Source organism: Ascaphus truei, chromosome 2, assembly GCF_040206685.1.
Source record: "Ascaphus truei isolate aAscTru1 chromosome 2, aAscTru1.hap1, whole genome shotgun sequence".
NCBI lineage: Eukaryota > Metazoa > Chordata > Amphibia > Anura > Ascaphidae > Ascaphus > Ascaphus truei.
The window spans coordinates 55978156-56005519 of record NC_134484.1 but is presented as its reverse complement, the minus strand read 5'-3'; the positions used below and the strand labels follow the sequence as shown (position 1 = coordinate 56005519).

Sequence of the window (27364 nt, the reverse complement as noted above, 5' to 3'; positions counted from 1 at the left end):
CTTAGAGTCACTTAGATCACTTAGTGCTGCCACAAACCATGAGAACACTTCTCCCTTATTTGCTTTCTTTGTTTAGAACAATTCTGCATCGTTACCAAGGTTAGGAACCACCCGAGTGCTCTGTCAAACCCTAGATGCATACTGATATTTCTTTGAAAGTATAAATCCGACTTTCCAGTTCATATTCTATTATAGTAAATATATTAAAAATAAGAGCTATTTATTTGAAATAATGCAGCTCAATACATTTAATTAAGTGTGTAATCAGTATCATGTGAACATGTTTTAATATAGCATCTAACTACAGAACAATCTAAACGTCAATGAGAAACATTTGTTTACTATGTGTTTGTTGCACTTTTTAATTTGTGACATATTTCTCTGCAGAAAAGTCATGCAATGTTTTACAGTATGTACAGTAGACAGACAGACCTCTCTTTTATGGGACTCTCCAGTATGTTTTAAAATGGCTCAACTAAGATTTGCTCTGTATCTATACCTACATATTGCTCAATCCAATCTTGATCTCCATTGTAATGATGAAAGTTTGGGGCATCACTCTATAAAAAAACACATTATGGAATGGGAAAGAGTGTAGAGAAGAGCGACCAAATTAATAAAGAGAATGGATTGCCTGTGCAAGGGCTAGCTAAATTTATTATTATTTTTTTACATTAGAAAATAGGGCTCTGAGAGCTGATATGATAACTATTAACTGTACCAATAATGTATATGCAAGGTCAATACCTTTCGAGAGAACTGTTCATCCCAAGGACAGTACAAATGACACAGGGTTATTCCTTGAGATATGATGACATCTCATAAAACCTTTTCTGAGAATCTCCAGTACATTTCAAAATGGTGTAAATAAGCTTTGCATGGTGCCTGTATCTCCAAATGGCTCAATCCAATATTGATCTCCATAGTAATGAATCACAAAGGCACTAAACCGGTTTAAGCTCTATTACTTTGTCATTAATCCGTACACCCTATAACTCTGTTCCTCTTACTGCAAAGCTCCTTTGACACTCTCTGGGCTAACAGTACGTCTATTCTTTCAGAACTTTTTGCACAGCTCCCACATTCATTATTTAATTGGCAGACACGTTACTGTCTCCTCTATTAAGCATGTGATTTTAGTTCCTCCCTGTTCAGATTATTCAGTATTATATATTGCAAGACCCTGCCTTCAGTGATTTTTAGAAAGATACATATTGTAAGCCAACTAAATCTTACAAATTCAGTAAATGTATGATTGATTTGTAATATAAAACGTCTTGTCATGTACAACATATATTAAGTAACATTATTTCAATGTATATGTAGCCATGTAACCCCTGGGCTACTAATCCTCTACCTAACACATAAGCCCTGGTACTAGCGCAGACAGTGTTAGGGTTAAATCTATGCCCATGCTGCTGCAGAAGTAAAAAAAAAACCTCCCTTGAGTAACAGGGGAGGTGGGCCTAAGGCCTGTGTACTGCCCTATGAGGGGCTCAGACCTTGGACCCTGCCCTGGGTACAAAAGGGGCTGCAGATCCAAATTTAGGCAGAGTGTGGAAGTGTGGAGCCAGGGCTCTGGTTCACCTTCCTTAACCCTCCCTCAGGGAAGTGGGAACAGCTACCCCATATTCCACCAGGGGATATGGGAGACAGGGATAGACCTTTGGATCCTCAAACCCTGGGGGGTTGAATCCAAGGACACAAGAAAGAACATGTAGGCTGACATGTATGCTGTAATTGCTGTAATTGCTGAATAAAGACCCGGATGCTGTTTATAATACTCCCGCCTGAGGCTGCAGCTCTTCAGGGGGAGGGAAGAGTGTTTTCCACAGAGGACTGCAGCTATCTGTGATAGGCCCTGTGGAATGAAGGTGCTGTAGCAAGAGAAAGAACCACCCAGCACTGAAAGCCTGTCCTGCTTATCCCCAAACAACATTGGCGGATGCTGAGAGCCTCCCTCTGAACCAACAGGTAGCACCAACACCAGGTAACAACAGTGAATCTCCCTTAGGGTGGGGGAACACGTGTTACATATATAACTGGATTAAACTAGTTGTATACACAATTATTTAATTGTATTGCATACATACACATACAAACACAGTATATATGTGTATGTGTGTGTGTGTATAACGTCAGGGCTCTTTCTGGCCTCTTGGCTGAAGAGGACTGATAATGTCATCGTCTCGGGAAAAGAGAGTCACAAGTGGAGCGTACCTGGTACCATTTGTGGACCATGTGTACGTCTTTTTAGGGTGAACACTTTCAACAACAAAAAGAAAAAAAAGCTGTATGTGAGTGATTTTTTTTACAGTATAGTATGTATATTTTTTATTTATTCTTAGTAGTCTTCTAGTAATATATCAGAGTTGATCCCAAGAGGATCATAAAGGCTCCCTCACAAAAGAGCACTCAATGTTGGAGTACAGTGAGTAGACTAACAATGATCTAACAGGTAAGTGCTGTCGCTAGGTCAAAATCAGCCTATCACGACCGGAAAAGCCAGGGAGAAAAATAATAAAGTTTTATTCAAATATATAGATTAAAAACACATAAATCACATTCAAACATTAAAATAACCCCATAATGAAGTGGCAAGATAAGCAATATATTAATAAGTATCCTGATGATTTGTCAAGTTAATCGCTTTCAGTGGGCGTCTATTGTCTAAATTCAAATATTTCAGATAAGCAGGTAAGTATCACTCACAGCCTAAATAGATACAATTAAGGCAAGAGAGTATCAAATATGTGAGTATCAAATTCCTGTTACCAACAGGTTTAATATATCCAGCTCTGTAGTGACGGAGATATATCACATAACATAGTATAACTAAGCTAGTAATTTAGGATATGTCTGTGTTCCCTCTTGGGATCAACTCTGATACACTAGTTATTTTTCCCTCTGAGCACCTCTTGTTTTCACATGATCATATATATATATATATATATATATATATATATATATATATATATATATATATGGATGAGCGGTTTTTCTCCCTTTATAGTCTTCTGGTAATGTATTTATTGTTCAATTATAAAATCTAAAAAAAAGATAAATTAGAGAACAAAATGTATTCAGCGAAATGAATTAGAAAAAAATGACTTTTTCACCACTAGAGGGGGCTTTTAGGAAACATTAGCTATTCCTACTCCCACTTTATGACCCGGGCTGCGGTACTATGAAGACATGCATTAGTACTGAAGTTGAGTAACAAGCAGACAACAACCGAGAGAGACAAGTTAATTTCCATCCAAGTCACTGGTTCAGTTGTATATCTTCAAACCTGAGCTGGGTAGTGGCAGGAGCTGACCTGTGGTCACCAACCAGCAAAAGAAGACACAGAGACTGGATCGCAGAAGGACAATTCTCAGCAGACAATCCAAGGGAGTCAAGTAAGTCTCTCAGGAGACGTGGGAATAAGAATAAAAATAAGCCGTTTATAAAACAAAGGGGGAGAGAAAGTTAAGCAGTGAGAGATAAGAACTCAGCAAAAAATGGCAAGACACTCACTAAACAGCAGTGTAGGAAATTAGCGAAGCAAGAATAGGCGTGACAGGGAACGGGACAGCTCTACCCTTAGGCAGACTGACTTGTTATATGGGATATTACCCTTAGATAGACTGACTTGTTACATGGGATATTACCCTTAGACAGACTGACTTGTTACATGGGATATTACCCTTAAACAGACTGACTTGTTATATGGGATATTACCCTTAGACAGACTGACTTGTTACATGGGATATTACCCTTAGACAGACTGACTTGTTACATGGGATATTACCCTTAGACAGACTGACTTGTTACATGGGATATTACCCTTAGACAGACTGACTTGTTATATGGGATATTACCCTTAGGCAGACTGACTTGTTACATGGGATATTACCCTTAGACAGACTGACTTGTTACATGGGATATTACCTTTAGACAGACTGACTTGTTACATGGGATATTACCCTTAGACAGACTGACTTGTTATATGGGATATTACCCTTAGACAGACTGACTTGTTACATGGGATATTACCTTTAGACAGACTGACTTGTTATATGGGATATTACCCTTAGGCAGACTGACTTGTTATATGGGATATTACCCTTAGATAGACTGACTTGTTATATGGGATATTGAAGAGCTACCTACTCTGGAATATTTTTAAGAAATGCAATACAGTACAGATATGAGTTAGAATGAATAGGGTAATTATGCTTGCATGTAATCTTTCTTAGCAAATATGTACAATACATTATAGTTCTTATTGCAGTGTGTCAGTAGTTCAGTGGTTTGTGATGTACTGATCTGCGATATCACAAGTTGTAACACAATCTACTGAGATCTCTCTTCATGCAGTTTTCTTATCATCTTGCATTGTGTCCTGGTATAGAACTCGTTGTGCATTGTATTGGAAAGGAAAAGTGCTTGAAACAAATGTTTTCTTCCCAGTCACCTTTACTAAAAGCTTGAAGTCTCAGGTACACTTCTAACAGCAGAATAAAATAACATGTAAATCGAGAGGTTGATACAGCGATAACATAGGGCTTTAATCTTTTCTAAGTAAGGAGTAGTTATGTACCACAGGAATAAAAACGTAATAATAGATGGCACTTTAAATCCTGATTTGGGGGTATCCAAGGGAAGGATTGAAAATAAATAAAACATACTGGACACCTAACAAGCTCCCATTGAACCCCCAAAATGACCACAACATATATATAAGCATATGAGTGTCACAGAGGAGTGCTACTGAGCATGGCAATATATATTTTAAAAACCATTTAAAAACATAAAACACAGACAAAGCTCAGTTTTTAGCACATCCAGTGAGACTCATACACGGTACAGTGCCTAAATATATATGTATAAATATCTAATAAGTAAAATGGTCTTTTAGTTTGACATTTTTGGCCAAAATTGTTGTAAGCCCCTGAGCCAATGCCAAGGCAGACCACATATCAGGGGTCCCTAACGCTAATATAAATTCTTAATAACCTGTGTAATAACAGGAAGAATGATTTATAGTAAATCTGTCAATATTAGTTGCAAAGTTCCGTGTATGAGTCTCACTGGATGTGCTAAAAACTGAGCTTTGTCTGTGTTTTATGTTCTGTCTCTGGTTTTAAAAATATATATTGCCATGCTCAGTAGCACTCCTCTGTGACACTCATATGCTTATATATATGTTGTGGTCATTTTGGGGGTTCAATAGGAGCTTGTTAGGTGTCCAGTATGTTTTACAATTCTTGTCCAGCTAGTCATGGCTGATTGGAGGGTGGCAACCTCCTTCCTAATTTAAGCTCACCCCCTCCCACATTTAAATGGTTATGGGCTCACTCCATAGCATCTTCCACTCAGGGGAACTTGCCTGCTTGCAGTTTGGCTGTGACATCTCTAATACAGAGTGCTTTTCCTGGTAATGTACAGGTTAATAAAAGCTTCAGTCAGACTCAGAACTTTGCAACTAATATTTATTTATATTAGCGTTAGGGACCCCTGATATGTGGTCTGCCTTGGCGTTGGCTCAGGGGCTTACAACAATTTTGGCCAAAAATGTCAAACTAAAAGACCATTTTACTTATTAGATATTTATACATATATATTTAGGCACTGTACCGTGTATGAGTCTCACTGGATGTGCTAAAAACTGAGCTTTGTCTGTGTTTTATGTTCTGTCTCTGGTTTTGAAAATAAAGAAGCCTGCGGCTCACATGTAAATGCAGAAAAGTTATCCAGCATGGTTAAACTTGCTCTAAGTGGATTTCTTTTAGCTGGGGCTCATTGATTGGTACTGCAGTCCTCACAGAATATAGACAGGAGTGGTGCTTAAACATTGGGTCAAATTAACAATTTGGGCCAAATTATTTAAGCACCCTTCTGCCATATCACAGCTACAGTTCCCCTGTAGCTCCTCAGAATTATTTCCAACACCATCCTTCTCCTCTCGCACGTCACTTGTAGCCCTCTTTGAGAAGCTCTATGGCTGTCTCCTGCCCTAGGGCTGTGTGCCAGGGCAGAATGATGCTTAGCCTTGTACACTGCAGAATGCAAATGACATTTGTGTGTTGGATGGCAGGGAAAGTGTTGTAAACTACAAGAGACTGCTTCCTTCTTTTGTAGCCACTGGCTGGGGACAGACTCGCGCTGCAGGCACAATGGGGCTCCATGTGCTTCTCCTTCTCAGTGTCATCACCATCCAGGTCACAAGTAAGTACATTTAAGATATACTCGTTTATATATGCAACCTCCCTTACCATAGGGTCTTCAGCTTTCTCAGAATTATTGGCTTATTTTACCCTGATGCACAATTTTTATTCTAAAGGTGACACTTTAGTGTAGCATTTATTATAGAAAGTGACCTTCTTTTCATTATTTTTTTTTGCTGAAGAGGGGTCTCTTTGTCAGTATAATAGTATATTAGTTCATTTTAGTTGTTTTATGCTGTTTTGTTTTTAGAAAGGGTACACATGACACAATGTAGCTTTATTTGTTAGATTTGTTTCATACTACTTTCATAAACATGCATAAAGGTTAATGATTATCCTATGAACTCATTTTATAATGAACTGTTTTGCGATTAAATCAAGTAAGACTATTTCACAAAACACACATTATCCCTAAATACGTGTCTTAGTCTAAGACACATATTTAGGGATAAAGTATGTTTTGTAAAATAGCCTTAATTGATTTAATCGCAAAACATTACAGTAGTTAGTTCACAGGATAATCATTACCTATTAAGACTCTTAGACATGAGAAAAATATGTTAAAAGCATAAAAATGGTAAATACTCACACATTTACATTATATATTAATGCATAATATGATTTCTCATATTTTTCATATATATTTTTTTATGCATAACAAACAATTATGATAAACCAGGAAATATCTAATTGAATAATTTATTCCAGCCTTTTCTTGTTAATACTTTCAAAATAGCTGAGGGTTGAGGAATTATTAAGTATAACAGGGAATATGCCATAATAAGTTCACAATTAAAGATTTCCCTTTCAGTACCTGAGAAAAATTGCACTGAAGAATTGGTACTGTACATGTCTGTTCATACTCAGGGAAATGTGGTGAATTGGTAAATCAAAAATTCCAATTTGACAATGATAATATATATATATATATATATATATATATATATATATATATATATATCATCTAGGTCGAAACAGCTGTCTGTGGATGGTTTTCTGGGTATGCACCTTAACCCTGGCTGTGCTCAAAGCTGTGACCATGCAGCAAGCTTAAGCCTATAGGGAACCATGTTAAAAATGGTTATTGAGGCAAAAAGTGACACTGTGTGCTCATTTGCATGTCATTTCCCAGAATCCCTTGCTGCAGTGGAAGTGCTGTATGCTGGGTGATAATGGGGAAAGGCGGGGTTGCAGACCTGCCTAAGACATGCAGATGAGCATACAGTTATATTTGCATATACACACACACACACACACACACACACACACACACACACACACACACACACACACACACACACACGGACATGTTGCATTATAGGTTACTAAATTATTTCCAACCCTATCTAGTTAAAGTAATGTCATACAAGCCAAAAGGTAGGAAGCATAGGAAATACACAGCTATTAATCTCTGATTTACTTAACTTGGTCAACAATATGTTCTTGTAGATATTACAGAAGTGGGTTGTGAGGTAATTTATAATTTAATGATAAACAAAAGGTGAGTTGTCAATTGGTAGGATTGGAAAATCTGTTTGGAGCAGAGCTGCTCAGTTGCCGCTCTGTGCTAGTTATTTGAGGTGCATCATTTACATTTAAATAAAGTAGAATTCACTAATACTGTTTTTAGCGTCTCTATACCAGCTGTGCATTCATTTTGATTTCCACATACTGTATGAAGAAGACTAAGGTCAATAAATACCTATGCTAACTGTAAGGGCTGAACACAACTAGTAGTCCAAACATTTATTTCAAAAATAAAAACAAGTATGTACTGTAAATTGGTGGTTTGTTGACCTGATGATATAACTTGAATATGAAGAAAAAGAAAATAAGTAGCGCCACTAGTGAACTAATGTAAGGTGTGTATATACAAATATATGTGCAATAGATGGGTGTATAAAGTAATAAATAATAATTATTGAATTTACAAAAGAGCCGGTGTATTATAAAATACATCTATTAATATGATGCACAAATGATGAATACTAAACAAACTAGAACATTATATACTCTAACATACATGAAAGAATATAAATGCATATAATACATTTTAAAATAAAAAAGTGCAAAAGTCCAACCCTAAATGAGTCCTGATAGGTTTCAACAGAACAATAGGAATTCCAGGGGTTCCCGGCTGCTCTCAATTGGAAAAAACAGTTCCAAAGGTGAATCTATAGAAACGAAAAAAGAACAGAGAGCGCACGTCCCATAGCATAAAATTGTACATTTAATAAAAATAGGGATGGGGAGAGGGATAAAAAACATTCACAAAGATAGTAATTAAACAGGCAATTTGTGATTGTATCACCACCAACGAGGTCTGCAGCGTCCCGAATCACATCAACAATCCAAGGAAAGTTCCTGCTGGATCACCAGTAAAAGTTCATCCTCTGTTTGGATTCGCAGATGGTATTCCGCGTGTCAGCTTGCGTGATGACGTAGTGTCGTAATCAGCATACCCTACGTCATCACGCAAGTGCACGCTTTACGGCCGGAGCGTGCAGGGAGCTGTATTGAGGCTGCTTTACTGCAAGCTGACACGCGGAAAACCATCTGCGAATCCAAACAGAGGATGAACTTTTACTGGTGATCCAGCAAGAACTTTCCTTGGATTGTTGATGTGATTCGGGACGCTGCAGACCTCGTTGGTGGTGATACAATCACAAATTGCCTGTTTAATTACTATCTTTGTGAGTGTTTTTAATCCCTCTCCCCATCCCTATTTTTATTAAATGTACAATTTTACGTTATGGGGCGTGCGCTTTCTGTTCTTTTTTCGTTTATATGAAAATGTATGTACAGTGTATGAAAAAGTTTAAAAAAACTACAGGTAGTTTAGCGCTGTCTTGTTTGCATTGATGCAGGATAAAATATCTTGGAATGGTCTCCTAAATATACAGACACACACACACGTAGCATGTTCTATATACTTACGGTTTAAGCACACCATAGATTTAAAAAAAATGCACTTACAAATCCCTTGAATAAACCAACCTTACCAACAAAAAAAAAACTATCACTTTATTTTCAGTTATTTACAGGTCAGACTTCTATAAAAACACATAAAGCTAATTGTGCATGTTTGTCAATGGGGCATCTTGTCACTGTCATCAGGTTATCGGTGTAAAACACATTTGTGACTAATTTCCGTTGTATTTCTTTGCAGATGGACAAGTGAAAGTTACTAACATTTTTCCAAACCAAGGGAGCGTGAATGGAGCAACCAGGATTACAATCAAAGGACAGGGTGTGTATTGGAAAGAAAAAAAAAACAACTCCTTAGAAACGTGGACTGTATCTGTGTGAGAAAAGTATTATTCTCTGATCTGTTGCCAGTATAACCTTTATTCAAAGCATTCAGCACTGTTACAAAATCCCTTTCTGGGAATTACATACTGTTGTTACAGTAACTGACAAGTACCCAATCTCTGAATAATAGGTCATAATTACTAATAATTTTTTTATTAATTATGTTTTTATTTGTGAACATTTTTTTTTTAAAGCAGGGTTGTGTTCTATGTCCACATGATTTTGGATGTGAATAGTGTTTAGTTATACTTTGTCAAAAAAAACAAAACCAACATTTGCCTATGTTTCAATATCTTTCATTATTATTTATATTTTGTTGTACATAAAATCGTTTGCAACAAAAAGTTAAGAAAAGGTAGAAATTAAATGTTACTTTCCTACTTCATCATATATGATTTTTTTTTTTTAATGTATGTAAAATATTTTTATATTGCCTGGTGAATAATTCACCACTGATAGTTTTCTAAGAACGGCTTTAAAATGTAAAGATGCAGCACCATCCAAAACGTGTGAGAGAAAGACACAGGTAAGTAAAGTTGGTATGCCGTTTTTATTATTGGAAATCTCTGCTTATAACTCAAATACATCATTTCAAAACCATGGTATTCTATGGAGGTCATTTGGCAGCTCTCTAGTTCCACCATCAACAGTGTAAATGTTGCAAGCTGATATCATCACATTATGAAGGCCTTTTATTGCTATGTCCATGTGCATGGTTACTTCCTTTATAGCTGTTTAAATCCATCAATGATGCATCCTGGAAGAAGTACAATATAGACAGTCACGTTATATGGAAGGGGACAGCAAATACAATAGTACTTGTGAGCACATTCACGTGTCTCACACAACCCTGCCTTTACCCATTATAACTTAGCATTCAATGCTTCCATTGCAGCCAGGGATTCTGGGAAATGACATGCAAATGAGCACACAGTGGGTCAAATTTTGATTCTTGTCCATTTTAATGTGATCCTCTATAACAGGAGTGGCCAACTCCAGTCCTCGTGGGCCACCAACAAGTAAGTTTTTCAGGATATCCCTGCTTCAGCACAGGTGGCTTAATCAGTAGCTCAGTCATTATGACTGAGCCAGCTGTGCTGAAGAGGAATATCTTGAAAGCCTGACCTGTTGGTGGCTCACGAGGACTGAAGTTGGCCACTTCTGCCCTATAAGCTTGTGCCTGCCATAGTGCACAGCTTTTTTTTTAACATGGCCTGGTTTAAATAAGTGTATAGCCAGTAAGCCTATTCACAGACAGCTGTTTTGACCTTTTGGGTCTCAGTGTGAGAATGGTTATACTGGCTTTGCAATGTGATGCTGGAAGCGGCTTTAACCTCACATTAAATAAGATAGGGGGGGTAAAAAAAGTAAGAAAAAACATCCACCACACAATGTACAGCAAATAAAAATACCACTTGTGAGCACATGCACATGTCTCTTACAGGTCTGCTACCCTGCTTTTCCCCATTATCACTTAGCAAACAATGCTTCCACTGCCGCCAGGGATTCTGGGTAATGGCATGCAAATGAGCATACAGTGTCATTTTTTTACTTCTTGTACATTTTACATTGGAAAGGAACAGCATTTTATACTGTGGCCTGATGTGATAACACGGACAGCAGAGCACACAGGAGCAGATGGATAACCACTGCAGCTAACCAGGAGAAATACAGCACCCCCTCCAATAACACACAAGGGGGTAACGAGCTGCACCCGGGCCGTGATGGAATTTTCAGAGAGAACTGTTCTAGAAAATAAAGGTCCAGGAGTGAGGTGGAGTCCAGAAGAGGAAAGGGGTCCAACAAGTGAAGAGGCCGTGAGGCAGGCACAGTTCCAGGTGAGCGCCAGGCAAATGGGAGGTCAGACACAGGAGATCCAGAAGAGATAGTAGGGTCCGAAGAGCAAGGAGGCAAGTCCAGCAGTGAACAAGAGCTACAAGCAGGCAACAGAACAAAAGGAATAACCTGTTGCAGCAGCAGTGAGCATAGCATTTCCTGCGCTTTTATTGCACCAACCCAGAAAATGATTGTGCTGAGGAACAGCGGCAAAATCAGGAAACCAGTGCTGGTCCAATAATTGATCATGAGGAACATGGGCAGCCAGGGATGGAAACCATAGTTAGGACATACAGTAAAACCTCCCTAAGGGACGGGTCCCAGGCTTGGCAGGTTGTCGGGCGTGAACGCCTTGCAGAAATGAGCCGTAAACTGAGGTCCTCAATCAGAGCCAATGCGATACACAATAGATAAACAGCGAGGCCAAGATCAGAGCAGAAGGAAGGCTGGGTAGAACAAGAAAGTGTCCTATTTTGTCCTGATAATTACCCACATTACAAAGTTATTTTGGGACATGGCAAGCCCCATTCTTCATACTTGGCCTCATTCTTCATACAAAGCCACCAAAACCAGCGCTGAACAAGTTATTGTCTTTTGTACTCCTGGATGACCTGATAATGAAGTGTCTTGACACCACTACAGCACTTCTTTATGTGTCTTTTTTAACGGCACATAAATCTTGGTCCCTTTATATATAAAACCTCCATCTCCTCGGGTGCACGCTTAAAAAAAAATGCAATTCCTTTAATTCTGTGGGTGTGATCTGCAGTTGGGTTTTCTACACGGTCAGATCTATAACTGCAATCGTTTTCAGAGGTGTTAATATTGGCAGTGGTTCAGGACAGTACCTGTCGGTGGTGTGGAGACGGGATAAGGCGCCTTACCATGCTTAGTTCCTGGATGGTACGAGATAACATACTTAAATTGGGCATAAATCAACTTCCATCTACATGTCTATGACTAAGACACCTACAAATTTCCAGTTTTTATGATCCATGACAACTTTGACGAGATGGGAAGCACCTTCCAGGTAATGTCTCCAATGTCGGAACCCCTCCTTGATTTTGCAAAATGTCTTTATTGTATATGGATTTGTATAGTTCTGGGCCCGTTCATTTTTTTGTGAATGATAGGATGTAGAACATTTTCCTTGTCACACTGCGACAAAATAGTTCCAAAAGTGTGCTGAATGCATCAGTTTTGAGGACAAACGTTTTACTGGTATCTGGTTGAGCGAACACAGGAGAATCGAAACATTTCACTTCTAGCTATCTAAACACGCACTCAAATTCATAGGTCTATTTAAAGGGTACTCCCTTATGAGTGAGGTTTTTAGAGGGGGTTACCAGTTGAGAGTATTCTGGTATAAAATGACACTAGCAATGAGCAAAGCCGAGGAGTCGTTGTACCTTCGTGACGTTGAATGGTAGGAATTTTCCAGTTGCTGTTAAGAGTCGGGACATATCCAAGGAACTCCACCTATGTAACATAAAAATAACATTTGTCCAGTCTGGCATACAATCTGTGTATGTGTAAACTTTTCAATACTTCACGAACATAATTTATATGTTCCATTTTCCGATGCAAGTAAATTAAAATGTCATTAAGGTATACAGCAAGGAAAATGCTAAGTAGATCACTGCAAAAGTAATCAACAAAAAAATGACAGGCTGCAGGGGCGTTGCAAAGTACAAAGTGACGCTATATTCAGTGTCCATACTTAGTCTTAAATGTGTTTTTCCTTTCATCGCCCGTGAGAATCCTCGTCAGATTGTACGCCCTTTGTAGATCAAATTTGGAGAACAAGTACGCATCTTAAGCTTAATCAATTAGATTTTGGATAAATGGGAGAGGGTATCGGTTCTTGATAGTAATGTCGTTAAGTTCATGATAGTCAATACAGGGTTGAAGGTTCCCCATCTTTTTCTTTACAAAAAACAGTGATGCCCATGCCAGTGATGTGGAATGCCGTATAAAACCTTTCCGTAGGTTTTCATTGATAAATTCTTTCAGGACCAGGTTTTTAATAGGGGATAAGGAGTAGATTTTTCTATGAAGTAGGTTTTTTCCGGGATCAGGTCAATTGAACAATAATAGGAACGATGGCAGGGCAGCCCTCTGGCGTCCACTGGATTGAAATCATCCCTGAAATCCCCTGTGTCCCCAAACAGGTTAGCAGTAGCACCACAACCCTCCTCCCCCTCCCTTAGTGGGGGGATAGGACTGTTACACTTAGTTGATGTAAGTTGTTATTCAATATGGGAAAAACACATACTGTTAAAAGATCCCTCTATCCACCCTTGCACGTCTTGTTCCTGCAGGCACAATATGGATGCAACAGATAAGCACAAACTGGCAGAGAGGCAGAGTATGTTGAGCTGTTTCTTTGCTAGAACACCTCACATCATTTGGCAATAGAGTGAAAACAAATAAGTGCTCCTTTGAATGCTGCCCCAGGTTTACTTCCACTAGGGCATCTAATGTAGCAAATACAAACGTTTACATGCGATTCTCCTTTCTCAATATATTTAATTGTCAAAATATCTGCATGTTAACATAAGAAACATAATGATAGCTTTATCTAGGTCATTTTCATACAGTATATTTGAAGTTGTAATTGTCAAAACACACAACAAACACAAGCATGAACATTCAATGTTTTTAGTACTTACGTGGAGGTCACTTACATTTCTCATGGGGGAGAGGCCTTTTTCTAAATGACTGTTTTGTGATTTTCCCCCTTTCAGAGGTTTATATAAGAAAAATGTTGCATTTATAGTTAACATTTTAAGTCTTTAATCGTTGGAGAGTTTAATAACTGTAAATTGATTGCAGTATAGTTGTATATCTGTATTTATATAGGGCCATCCAGGCACACAGCACGTCACAGCAGTAATACACGTGACATAATAATATAACACGTAGTGGGAATAAACGCATCAGACATATAATTACCATTTGGAAAGGGAGTCCCTGTGCCAAAGAGCTTACAATCTAACTGGTAAGTAGGGATATTTTTCAGAGACAGTAGGAGGATGTTCTGGTAAGTGCGTCTGCAAAGGGTCGGTCAGTGCATATTAGATGATTCACATCCCAGTGTCAGCTCCTTGAGACAAGTCACTTATCTCCTTGGTCCTCAGGCACCTAAAAAATAGATTGTATACTCATTATAGGAGGGACGGTGTCTGTAAAAACCCTATTTACAATGCTGCTTACACTATACACTATATTGTAATTGTGAAGCACATTGAGTCATATTGGGAGGAAAGTCCTATATGAAATAAAGTTATTACTATTATAGTATCCGCCAACTGAGCTACCCATATGCTTTGTTAAAGAGGTGGGTTTTAAGATGGGTCTTAAAGGTGGAGAGAGAGGGTGCCAGTCGGATATGGAGGTGAAGGGCATTCTAGAGGTGTGGGGCAGTCAGTGAGAAAGGATTTAGGCAGGAGAGGGCTTTAGGTACAAAAGGGGTAGAGAGAAGACATCCTTGAGCAGAATGTAAGAGTCAGAATGGTGTATTGCTAGAAATTAGCGCTGAGCTGTAAGGAGGGACATTAGAGTGTATAGTCTTAAAATAGAGGTGGAGAATTTTGTGAGTTATACGGGATTTAATAGGAAGCCAGGAGAGGGATTTCAACAGGAGAGACGCTGAGACAGATTTAAGAGAGAGTAAAGTTATACTAGCTGCAGCTATTATGATAGATTGTAGGGGAGATAGGTGAGAGGCAGGAAGGCTGGACAGCTGAATGTTACAATAGTCATGATGGGAGAGAATAAGGGCCTGCATTTTAGCAGCAGAGCAACAGAGGAAAGGGCGAATGTTAATAATATTCACATGATAAATAGATCTCCTGAAATCCAGTTGTGCTGTCCTTTCTTATCCTCTTTACACTCAGTACACACAGTGTCGACTGTGACACCATGTACTTTACATAAAAATAAACTTAAAAACAGGCTACACGTTATATCTTCTAAAGAAATAAACGTAGAATGATTTATGAAGTAGGAAAAAGATTACCAGACCCCGTTCCTAAAATATTTAATAATCTTAAAATAAACCTTTTGTTAGATGATTGGTCTGTATATCTATCATGATACATACAATAAAGAGACCATCAAAATGAAATATGTAAATATATTTACAATAAAGCATAGTGAGTTGTAGATTTTTTTTTTTTTAAATGAAAATCTTGTGGCTGCAGAAAACTAAAAATATATGTTATTTGCATTTGCTATTTTGCCTTCATGCTGCTGGAAACATCATTCTTGCATTGTAACCATTATCAGCCTCACTTATGTATAGCAATAAGGTACCAGACTTCAAGTTTTTAACACAGAAATACATGTGATACTAAAACACATTGTCTTACCTGATACACAATAAAAAAATGTAAATCTCTATTACCCTTGATGAAGTCAGACCTGAGCACAAAATGATTAAAAAGACCTTGCTTTTTATCATTCTGCTAAATTCAATCATTCAGTATAATAAAAAAAGCTCATAAATATTAGTGTTACTGAATTAAATAATATTGAAATATTTAAGAAACTCAAATGCATAACGATTTACAATTATGGCACTATTATTAATAATTAAGATTAATTGTTTGGCTCTCTGCTTCTTTGTCAAATTACCTCCTTCAAAATAATAGGATACAATTTATTCAGAAATTTTTGATTTATAAGGAAATGTTTGACTTTCGGAAGTTTAGTTTCACTCTAATGCCTTGTTTGTATTTTTCAATCCTGTTTCTGAATGATTTATGAATATAAATAGCATACTCCTCTGTGACTTAACTTTATATTATTGAATTGGTTGAAGATAATGCACAAGGTTCTCTAACCTCAGAAGTGCCACACTTACTGTAACTTTCTGAGACTTTTTTTTTTGTAGTTTAGTTTTTTCCAGTCAATATTTTTATGCATACAAAGGAGCTTCAATGCTTGCAGGTATAATTAACACTGCATCAACTGAACTATATGTGTATGTATGTCTTTATTTTTATAGCGCCATTAATGTACATAGCGCTTCACAGTAGTAATACATGTGACAATCATATAAATAAAAAATAATACAAATATCAGATCATGGGAATAAGTGCTTCAGACATAAAAGTAACATTTAGGAAGAGGAGTCCCTGCTCCGAAGAGCTTGCTATCTAATTGGTAGTTAAAAAGAACGTTCAAAGACAGTAGGAGGGCGTTCTGGTAAGTGTGTCTGCAGGGGGCCCAGCTTTATGTATGTGTATAGTATTAGCCACGGTGCTATTCATATGCTTCTTTAAGCAAGTGTGTCTAAGGTGGGTCTTAAAGGTGGATAGAGAGGGTGCTAGTCGGATATTGAGGGGAAGGGCATTCCAGAGGTGCGGGGCAGTCAGTGAGAAAGGTTTACGGCGGGAGAGGGATTTAGATACAAAGGGGGTAGAGAGAAGACATCCTTGAGCAGAATGCAAGAGTCGGGATGGTGCATAGCGAGAAATTAGGGCTGAGATGTAAGGAGGGGGAGAAGAGTGTAAAGCTTTAAAAGTGTGGAGGAGAATTGAGTGCGAGATGTGGGATTTGATAGTAAGTCAGGATAGTGATTTTAGCAGGGGAGACGCTGAGACAGATTTAGGAAAGACTAGAGTGATTCTGGCAGCAGCGTTTAGGATAGATTGTAGGGGAGACAGGTGAGAGGCAGGAAGGCCGGACAGCAGGAGGTTACAGTAATCAAGACGGGAGAGAATGAGGGCCTGAGTCAGAGTTTTAGCAGTGGAGCAACAGAGGAAAGGGCATATCTTTGCAATATTGCTGAGGAAAAAGTGACAGGTTATGAATATGAGAGAGGAGTCGAGTGTGATCCCTAGACAGTGTGCTTGGGCTACTGGGTGAATGATAGTACTTCCAACAGTAATGTGGAAGGAGGTAGTAGGACCAGGTTTGGGAGGAAGTATGAGGAGCTCTGTTTTTGCCATGTTAAGTTTAAGTCGGCGGAGGACCATCAAGGATGATATCGCAGAGAGACATTGAGAAACTTTGGTCTGTACAGAAGGTGTAATGTCAGGGGTTCAAAAGTAAATGTATGTGTCTCAGCATAGAGGTGATATTTAAACCCCAGAGATGTGATTAGGTCACCTAGAGGAAGTGTGTACAGAAAAAAGAGAAGACGTCCCAGGACAGAGCCCTGGGGTACCCCCAAAGAGAGATCGATAGAGGAGGAGAAGGTGTTAGCAGAAGAGACACTGAAAGTACGATGCGAGAGGTAAGAGGAAATCCAGGATAGAGCTTTGTAACGAATATCAAGAGTATGGAGAGGTTGAGTAATATGAGCAGAGTGTAATGACCTCTGTCTGAGCAGAGAGGTTGAGTAATATGAGCAGAGTGTAATGACCTCTGTCTTTGTCAGCATGGAGGTCATTAGTTATTTTAATGAGGGTTGTTTCAGTCGAGTGAGCAGTGCGGAAGCCAGATTGCAGCGGGTCTAGGAGAGAATAGGTGTTGAGAAAATGGAGCAAGTGAGAGAATACAAGACGTTCAAGGAGTTCAGAGGGAAAAGGCAGAAGGGAGACAGGTTGATAGTTAGAAAGACAGGTAGGGTCAACCTTGCTGATTTTGAGTAATGTTTTAACTGTTGCATGTTTGAAGGAGGAGGGAAAGGTACCAGAGTAGAGGGAGGAGTTAAAAATTGTGTGTGAGCGTAGGGATTATAGTGTGAGAAAGAGGATTTAGGAGATGAGAGAAAATGTGGTCAAGAGGGCAAGTGGTAGAGGGAGAAGAGCAAGATCAGCAATGACGCAGCCTCCTCTGAGACAGCGGAAAAAGAGTCAAGGAAGGCAGGAGGAGCGTTAGGAAGCGGTGTAGGATGGGAGGAGGAATCAGAGGGGATGTTCTGACGTATAGATTCCAACTTTTCCTTAAAATAGTCAGCAAAGTCCTGCGGTGAGATGGAGGAAGAAGAAGAGGCAGCTGAGGGTGGTCTGAGGAGAGAGTCAAAGACAGAGAAAAGTTTGCGAGGGTTAGACTTGTGCGTGTTGATTAGTGAAGAAAAGTAGGTTTGTTTAGCCGGATAGAGGGCAGAGTTGAAACAGGATAGCATATATTTGTAGTGAAGGAAGTCTGCGACAGTATGAGATTTCCTCCAGAGGCGTTCAGAGGAACAAGTGGAGGAACGCAGCATGCGCGTGTGGGAATTTAGCCAGGGACTGGGGTTAGAATGGCGAGGATGGCAGAGAGAAAGCGGGGCACCCTTTCCATTACAAAATAAAGATTGTGATGTAATGGCAAAATAATGATTTTGATTATGACGGACAAAACTAGACTATAATATCCACATTTACTAAGAAGCATTAACCTATTTAACGGGTTGTTAACCTTAGTTAACACATTTTAAAATGAACACAGTGCATCAATGGAAATAATATAACATGAATGGACTTTTACTCCTATTACATTTCAGTACATTTGTCCTGAAGAAATTTAGATTTGTTTTTAAGACCACGCATGGATTCACAAAATTATCAATAATTCAGCAAAATCCATTATCCTAAAGTCAGAAAAATACTAAACTTTATTCTGCATCACCACTTAAAATCAATAGATTTACACAGTACCCAGAAAAAAAACATATATAATAAATACACTCTATAATTGCTGGTCGTTCCCTACAATCAGTGTCAAAGTATAAATATCACTAATGTCTGTAACTGTGTGTAGGTAGAAAAGAGGAGGGAATGAAGCCTAAGGCCTTGGACATACCTAGACGACCGTGCGGGGCGCGATCACATTGCCTAAAGACCGCCATAGGCCGCGTGGGCGAAAGCAGGAGGGGGCACGTGTTGAGCAAGAAATCAGTTGAAACTGATTCCTCTGCGCGACGGGCAGGTCACGTCAGCGGTTCGCCCAATGAGGGCGAACCAGCTCCGTGACGACCCTAGGCACGCCCCCCCCCCCCCACAGCATGCCTACCATGGCCCGAAAACGCACCTACATCACGCGGGGGACGTCAAAGCCTTCGCACGTCTCTGCGCGGGCTAATGCTGTATGGCCTTAGCCTAAGGTTTCTTCTATAACATGACTTTATAGGTGAACATGACTATTAGATAACATAACATTGTCAGTTAACATGACTGGTTTGCATGTACTGTAAGTACGTTCTCGCAGCCATAAGTACACATAGGTGCTATTAACCACATTGTAATCTATTTTCTACAGGAGGGATATTTCTGTATACAATTAGCTTAGTAAATCAGTGTTCACTCAAAGGAAAATTAAGTCCGTTCTTATTTAAATTTACCTAACATTATTTTCATGAACTTTACTCAGATTAGTGAATCCTCAATGGCTTAAAAAATATGGATTTTCGCCATGTTTGCTGCAATACGAAGGGAACGCGGACAGACAGTACTCTCCAGTTCTAAGTAGGGCTTTAGGACCCTCATGGGTCACAAGGAGTTAATAATTCAAAACTTTCATCTCAGACAAGTGACAAATATGCTAGATTAGGCATGTGCAATTTGTTACAATTATTTACCTCACTAAAAAGGCCCATATCACCCAACAGGAGGCTTTTCCAGTCCATCTGCCAAATTCGCATCTTATTGAATAGGTTACATAGTTCCATGGTAAATGAGGTTGAAAAAAGATGTACGTTAATCAAGTTCAACCTATGCTAAATTTAGACGACATATACTTTATCCTATATTCATCCTGAGGAAGGCAAACAAAAAAAACCCCAGATCCAATGATATCTCATAAGGGGAAAAAATAAATTCCTTCCTTACTCCAAATATAGAAATAAAAAATGATCGAGTGGACTACCGCTTGCTATGAAAAGAAGTTGGGGAACTCACCAGATATGAAGGTTAAAAAAGTCTTTAATGAAAACTACATAAAATGACAAAACTCCTCCTCCCACATGTTTCACGCCCGCTTTTTCACTCAGATTACTCCCTGGATCAACATCCTTCCCATGTTTACTTATTTGGTATATCCCTGTATACTTTTCCTTTCTAAAAAGATGTCCAACATTTTTTGAACATATCTATTGTATCTGCCATCACAGTCTCCATGGGTAATGAATTCCACGTTTTAACTGCCCTTACTGTAAAGAACCCTTTCCTTTGTTGCTGGTGAAATCTCCTTTCCTCCAACCTTAAGGGATGACCCTGAGTCCTTTGTACTGCCCTTGGGATGAATAGTTCTTTGTTGGACAAATAAAATATGTTGAGTTTCTTTATTATGGTACAACTTTTTCAGACCGCAAGAAATTGCACAGCCAGTTTGGATTTGCGACATGGGCTTATTGAATAGGGTTAGTTTATAACGGATATACACTTATCAGAGTTTATTAGACAGGCCCCATCGTGTACATTATGAAGTGTCACACAATTATATTTTTACTATATATATATATATATATATATATATATATATATATATATATATACAGTGGTTGACAAATCACCAAAAAATCTACTCGCCACACAAAAAAATCTACTCGCCACCTAGTACCAAACGTGTGCTGTTTGGGCCAATATTTACTCGCCCGGGGGTTAAATCCACTCGCCCGGGGCGAGCAAATGTATAGGTTTGTCGAACACTGTAAATATATATCATAATATATAAACATTGCTGAATAGCATTTGTAAAAATGACCTTGGTGAAATAATGGAAAAAAAATTAGCCAACATTGACAGTTATACTTATGTACTTCTCTAGGCTTTGCACAAGCAAACCAGTTTAATTATGGTTCTGGGAAGGACCATCTGGGAAACAGTGTCCAACTGGTGTCTGCTACCCAGTCAATTACTTGTGACGTGGAAAAGGATGCAAGTCATTCAACACAGATAACCTGTTATACAAGGTAGTATTTCATTACTGGGTTTTCATGCCAGTCATTGCCATGGAATTGCATGGGTTACGCTTCAAATACATCCTGTGAAAAATGTTGCCTAATAATGACCTTCTCTTTTCCAGACCAATGCCAGAAGATAATTACGTTGTAAGAGTGAGTGTGGATGGCGTTCCGGTGCCAGAACAAAGCATTTGTAATGGCAATCTTCAAAGCTATGGATGCAAGTTCAATGTATGTATCGTTCTTACCTCTTTACAAAGAAACACCTTTTTTTCTACCACACAGTACAATGAGGAACGGTAGATAATGACCTAGAAATGTGACCTTGGGCATTGTCCCTCTGCATGTGGGATAATGCAACAGGGGCATATTTCTCAGAACAGTTCGCCCAACAGGAGGGGACAAGTGGATGAAGGGGCCAGGCCGACCAGATGTCAGATTCCCTTCAGACAGGCTCCCCCACCTCACTGACATAATGGGCCCTCTCAGTCCAACTCCCCTTTTATTTATTTTAAGTGGTTTTTTTTAAATGTGCAAATCAATGACCGTTTGTTCTAAATCTAGCCAACAATCATCAATTTCAGCAATTATATATTGATGTGTGATAAAGAGCACTTCTTTAATTACTGCTGCTCATTATCACATTAAAAACATTAGCAAATTAGCCATAGGATATTTTCTATAGCCATTCCACACCATTAGAAGTCTTTCCTTTCCTTAAGAATTAGTGTTGTACTAAGATGTAGTAAGAGATATAGCATGGTCTACTCCACAATAGATTGTCTCCTGTTTGGATTTAATGTGCCTTCCTTCCCAAGGATGTGGTCAGCTGGCGATGAATTGTAGAGTTGCTGCTAATTACAGTGTGTTTCTAATTCTACTGTAAATAAAAATATCATTTGTGAGCACATTCACATTCTCAGACAGGTCCGCAACCCGGACTCTTGGCATACAGTGCTTCCACTGCAGCTAGCGATTCTGGGTAATGACATGCAAAAGAGCACATAGTGTCAACTTTTGCTTCAAATCCACTTTGACATGGAGCCCTATAAGCGTATCACTCAACTGCTCAACTCAAAGTCTCACTTTTCTACATTGTCACATCATTGTAGCTTTGGCATAAGATGTCACTTGCATGCTGTTGCTTAGATAATGTGCTAAAAATTCCCATCTGACAACAATGGCTGACGGATTTCAAAATGTCTTATCAGGAGATTTACATTTTAAGGTTATAATTTCCCACTGGTTGGATAACTTCTGGCGTCAGCTTCTTGTAAATAATAATTAATTGCTTTTAGGCGAAAATGTCACTCACTGAATAAGAATTCTGTAGCAACAGGATATTGCTAAACATTTTGCATGGAACTATTTTTATGAGTAGAATTAATGTGCTTATCAAGAGACATAAGGTTCAATAACACTATAAAAAAAAGTGCAAACTCTCCAATTTTTCTAAAGTTTTTTATTTTTTAACTTACCTGAACTGAGAACTCGGGATCTGTCTAGTTCAGGAGTATTCAACAATAGATGCTTCCTTGGCTACCAGCCATTGAGTAGAGATTGCTGCTGCTGCCCTCTCTTATGGTGACCTTTGTTTTTCCCCAAACTCCGCGCCCTGAGGGCAGGGAAGAAAGCGTCGGGCTCCTCCTCTCTTCAATCTGTTACCAAACTCTTCATATCCCTCTCTCACTTTCCTTTCCTTCCTTTGAGGCTCACACTGTCCAGATTTTTTTCCCTCTCAAGGTTGTGGTCATCTATCGCCCACCTAACTCTACTCATCCCCCCCTCTGTCTCTCACTTTCAATCCTGGCTCACCTTCTTTCTCTCATCTGTCTCCTCTTCTCTTCTCATTGAGAGACTTCAACTGCCATATTGATGGAATTGCCTGACCTTACACCTGCTGTACAGACCAAAGTCTCCCAATGTCTCTCAGCTATATTATCCTGGATGGCCCTTCGCAGACTCAAACTTATGACAAGCCTGGCCCTACTGCCCGTTCTACATTACTGTTGTCAGTACTGTCATACACACAGTATCACAAGCATGCTGTCTATGTGTCACATTTCACTCCTCCATCACTTTCTCCTCTCACATTCACAATGTACAGTAGCTAAAACCTGTCGTTTTTACCTCAGTAGCATTACAAAGATATTTCCGCTATCCCTCTACCACTTAAACTCTAATGCTGGCCGGCATTCTCTCCCGTGTCGACTATTGGAACCTTCTACTGTCCGGCCTTCCTGCCTCTCACCTGTCTCCCCTACAATCTATCCTAAACGCTGCTGCTAGAATCACTTTACTCTCTCCTAAATCTGTCTCTCCTGCTGAAATCCCTCTCCTAACTTCCTATTAAACTCTGTATCACGTACACAATTCTCCTACTCACTTTTAAGGTTATAAACTCTTCTGCCCCTCTTTACATCTTAGCCCTAATTTCTCGCTATACACCTGTCCCGACTCTTGCATTCTTCTCAAGGATGTCTTCTATCTACCCATTTTGTATCTAAAGCCCTCTCCCGTCTAAAACCTTTCACACTCACTGCCCCACACCTCTGGAATGTCCTTCCTCTCATTATCCAACTGACCCTCTCTCTCCAACTTTAGGACCTTTCTTAAAACACAGTACTTTAATGAATCTTATGGGTAGCTCCGCTGGCTGATACTATACATTTCATATGCACTGACCTTAAGCCCTTGCCGATGCACTTACTACTGTATAACATATTCCTACTATCTCTGTAATGTTTCCCTACTTACCACTTACTGTAGATCGTATGCTGTTTGGGGCAGAGACTGCTGTTCCAATTGTTACTTTCATGTTTGAAGCGCTTATTCCCACTATGTGTTATAATATTATGTTATATGTGAAGCGCTATGTACAAGGATGGCACTACTGTATATAAATAAAGATATACATACATACTGTAAAATCTTTGGAAAAGGAAAACAACACAAATATCCATGTTAAATCAATATGTTTTATACCTATAACATGGGGTTAGAAAGCAGCAAAGCTGGTAGTGAAAAAAAAGCAAATTGCATTTCAGTGCTTGCTACTTAAGACATTGAGCATATAACAGTATCTCTGTCTCGAGCAAAGAAATTACATTATACATCACTATGATCAGGAATTCATAACCCCTATTTAATATGTTTGTGAAGATATTGTCCCTGTGCTCAGGTAGATTTATTGCCATTCAAATGAATGGATCTTAAATCTTCCTCAGCAATATCATAAAGGCAACACAGCATAATGACCAGGGGCCATAGTGTCTGTAATATTGTATTTATATAGCAATGTTGAGTATATTGTGTTTGTTATAATGCTACCTTTTAAAGTACTGTTTTGTAACTTATTTTGCAGACAGTGAATAAGTACACGCCAACTATAAACAGTATAACACCCGCTTCTGGATTACCAGGTAATTCTTATAGGAAAATCAAATCATGTGTTTTATTTATCATCCTTAAAAAACTCATAATGTACTTGTTTTCTTCCCCTATATCTACATTCCTTATTTGTACTCTGATATTCAATGCTCCCTAACATTATCCCTGGTGATTTTGAGTGTCTGTATGAAGGGCCCCGTACTGCAACATAGCATTACATCTTGGTGACAGATGGTTTCTTTTAAGCTACAGATGAGCATTATAAGGTTATAATATTTTGAAAGTTGGTCTTCGAATAATTCAGAATATTTGATACAAAACCTTCGACGGAATGTCACTGAAATGATTTAAACTTGACATACCTTACCACTCAGCTATGTAACACCTCTTATACGTGACTTATTTTTCATAGGGTTAATTAGACATACATTTGTATTTTTAAATGCACTTTATGATATCCTTTTACAGGTACAATATTAAAATATTATCATCATTGACAAATATATAAATGATCAGGCATACATTTGTATTATACACACACTTTCCTTTGTAAGATTACTTGTATATGGTGTGCAGCAACAATATTTAGGAGTTTAGCGGTTTTCGTTGTTTTACTTATATTTTATATGTTTTTGTTTTTTCTGTGTTATTAATAAAATCCATCTTATTTTTCATCAATTTCAGTGCTTTATATAGGACCTCTTTTTTCTCTTTTGTGTGTGTATCATATTCCGGTCCTTATGCACCACCAGAGGTTATACTTATACCCCGAGTCCTGTTTTTTGAATATATTTTAAGATTTAAAAAAGTGATTAGATTGTGGCACTATTTGTGTGTTTGTTATACATTTGCATTAGTTTACATTCATTCTGGTTCTCGCAGAGTGCCTACAAAAGACAGGAGATACAGACGATGTGCTCCGGCAGAGGCGATGGGGTCACCAATGCTTAGTATCAGTCTTGCATTAAAATGAGCTCATTTTAATGTAAGACACCAAACCACATTTCCTGCAAACTGCGTCTGCTTGACCACAGCTTGTGGAACTGGATAGTGTCTTCCAGCAGCCACTTCCAGCAGTCTTCCAGCTGCTTAGAGTATGCGGCGGTGCTGAAAATGTACCAGTGGGTACACAGAGAAGAAATCCCACTAGTGGTGCACTCCACCAGTCACTGTAGTGTTAAGGAATATTATTAAATATTTAAACTTAGCTTTTATTGCTCAAGTTGCAAATGTGGGCATACTATAAAATAAATACAGCGGAAAATCTTGAAAGCACATACAAATGTTACAGTGCTCCTAAATGACAGTGAAGTTAGAAATGGTGTTCACCCCAAGGGGGTGATGAGAACTGAGCTGATGCGCTGGTTGTAATAACATAGTCACGCGCATGGAATCTTCCAAACATTGGATATGAGCAATGAGGCTCAGTAAGGGCCGCCAACAGCGGGGGAGAAAGGGTACTGGCGTCCCGGACCCCGTGGGTCAGGGGGGGCCCACGGCCGAGCGCCAGTTAATTAGATAAATTAAAAAAAAAGTTTTTTCAAAAATGGCGGCGATTCCCCCCTCCCCCAGAGGGGGAAGTACCAGCTCCTCCTGCGGCGGCCCCTCCCCCCCCCCCGCTCCCAACGTGGGATGGAGGGGGAAGTACCAGCTCCTCCTCCGGCCTGCTTCCCCCCACAGCCAGATTCCCACGCTGCCCCCGAGCCCACCTCCTGTGCGCCCCCCCCGAGCCCACCTCCCGTGCGCCCCCCCCCCCCCCGAGCCCACCTCCCGCGCCCCCAAGCCACCTCCCCTCCGGGCAGCTGCCGCAGGGATATCGGGGGCAGGAGGGGAAAGAGTCCGGCGGCAAGCTGCACCCACCCGGTCAAGGTAAGTCACTGTCACCCATTGTCACCCACCCAGTCACTGTCACCCACCCAGTCACTGTCTCACTGTCACCCAGTCACTGTCACCCACCCAGTCACTGTCACCCACCCAGTCACTGTCTCACTGTCACCCAGTCACTGTCACCCACCCAGTCACTGTCACCCACCCAGTCACTGTCTCACTGTCACCCAGTCACTGTCACCCAGTCAGTCTCCCACCCACCCAGTCACTGTCACCCAGTCACTGTCACCCACCCAGTCACTGTCTCCTACCCACCCAGTCACTGTCACCCACCCAGTCACTGTCACCCACCCAGTCACTGTCTCACTGTCACCCAGTCACTGTCACCCAGTCAGTCTCCCACCCACCAAGTCACTGTCACCCACCCAGTCACTGTCTCCCACCCACCCAGTCACTGTCTCCTACCCACCCAGTCACTGTCTCCCACCCACCCAGTCACACGGTCAAGGTAAGTCACTGTCACCCATTGTCACCCACCCAGTCACTGTCACCCACCCAGTCACTGTCTCACTGTCACCCAGTCACTGTCACCCACCCAGTCACTGTCACCCACCCAGTCACTGTCTCACTGTCACCCAGTCACTGTCACCCAGTCAGTCTCCCACCCACCCAGTCACTGTCACCCACCCAGTCACTGTCTCCTACCCACCCAGTCACTGTCACCCACCCAGTCACTGTCTCCCACCCACCCACCCAGTCACTGTCTCCCACCCACCCAGTCACTGTCTCCCACCCACCCAGTCACTGTCTCCCACCCAGTCACTGTCTCCTAGTCACCCACCCACCCAGTCACTGTCTCCCACCCACCCACCCAGTCACTGTCTCCCACCCACCCACCCAGTTACTGTCTACCCAGTCACTGTCTCCCACCCACCCACCCACCCAGTCACTG

At 39.9% G+C, this 27364-nt stretch overlaps 1 protein-coding gene and 1 long non-coding RNA gene across 5 annotated transcripts in view; one reads left to right on the top strand and one right to left on the bottom strand.

Annotated features, from left to right (window-relative positions):
- The window catches only part of PKHD1L1 (PKHD1 like 1), a 210357-nt gene that overhangs the window by 9851 nt on the left and 173142 nt on the right, over positions 1–27364 (top strand). Inside the window, exons 1-6 of one of the 4 annotated variants that reach the window (XM_075582423.1) lie at positions 3198–3401; positions 6127–6213; positions 9382–9462; positions 21060–21204; positions 21318–21426; positions 24560–24617. In XM_075582423.1, the coding sequence (XP_075438538.1) occupies positions 6162–6213; positions 9382–9462; positions 21060–21204; positions 21318–21426; positions 24560–24617 (445 nt within the window). In that variant the 5' untranslated portion in view covers positions 3198–3401; positions 6127–6161. Of the gene's footprint in view, positions 1–3197; positions 3402–4294; positions 4485–6126; positions 6214–9378; positions 9463–17472; positions 17605–21059; positions 21205–21317; positions 21427–24559; positions 24618–27364 lie in introns of those variants that run through there. The other 3 variants (XM_075582425.1, XM_075582424.1, XM_075582426.1) reach the window with 3 other exon arrangements.
- On the bottom strand, positions 10000–13625 carry LOC142478240 (uncharacterized). The gene is made up of 3 exons (XR_012793020.1): positions 13081–13625; positions 12770–12839; positions 10000–10281 (listed from the first exon to the last, which is right to left on the bottom strand). It is a non-coding gene; the product is annotated as an uncharacterized LOC142478240 (long non-coding RNA).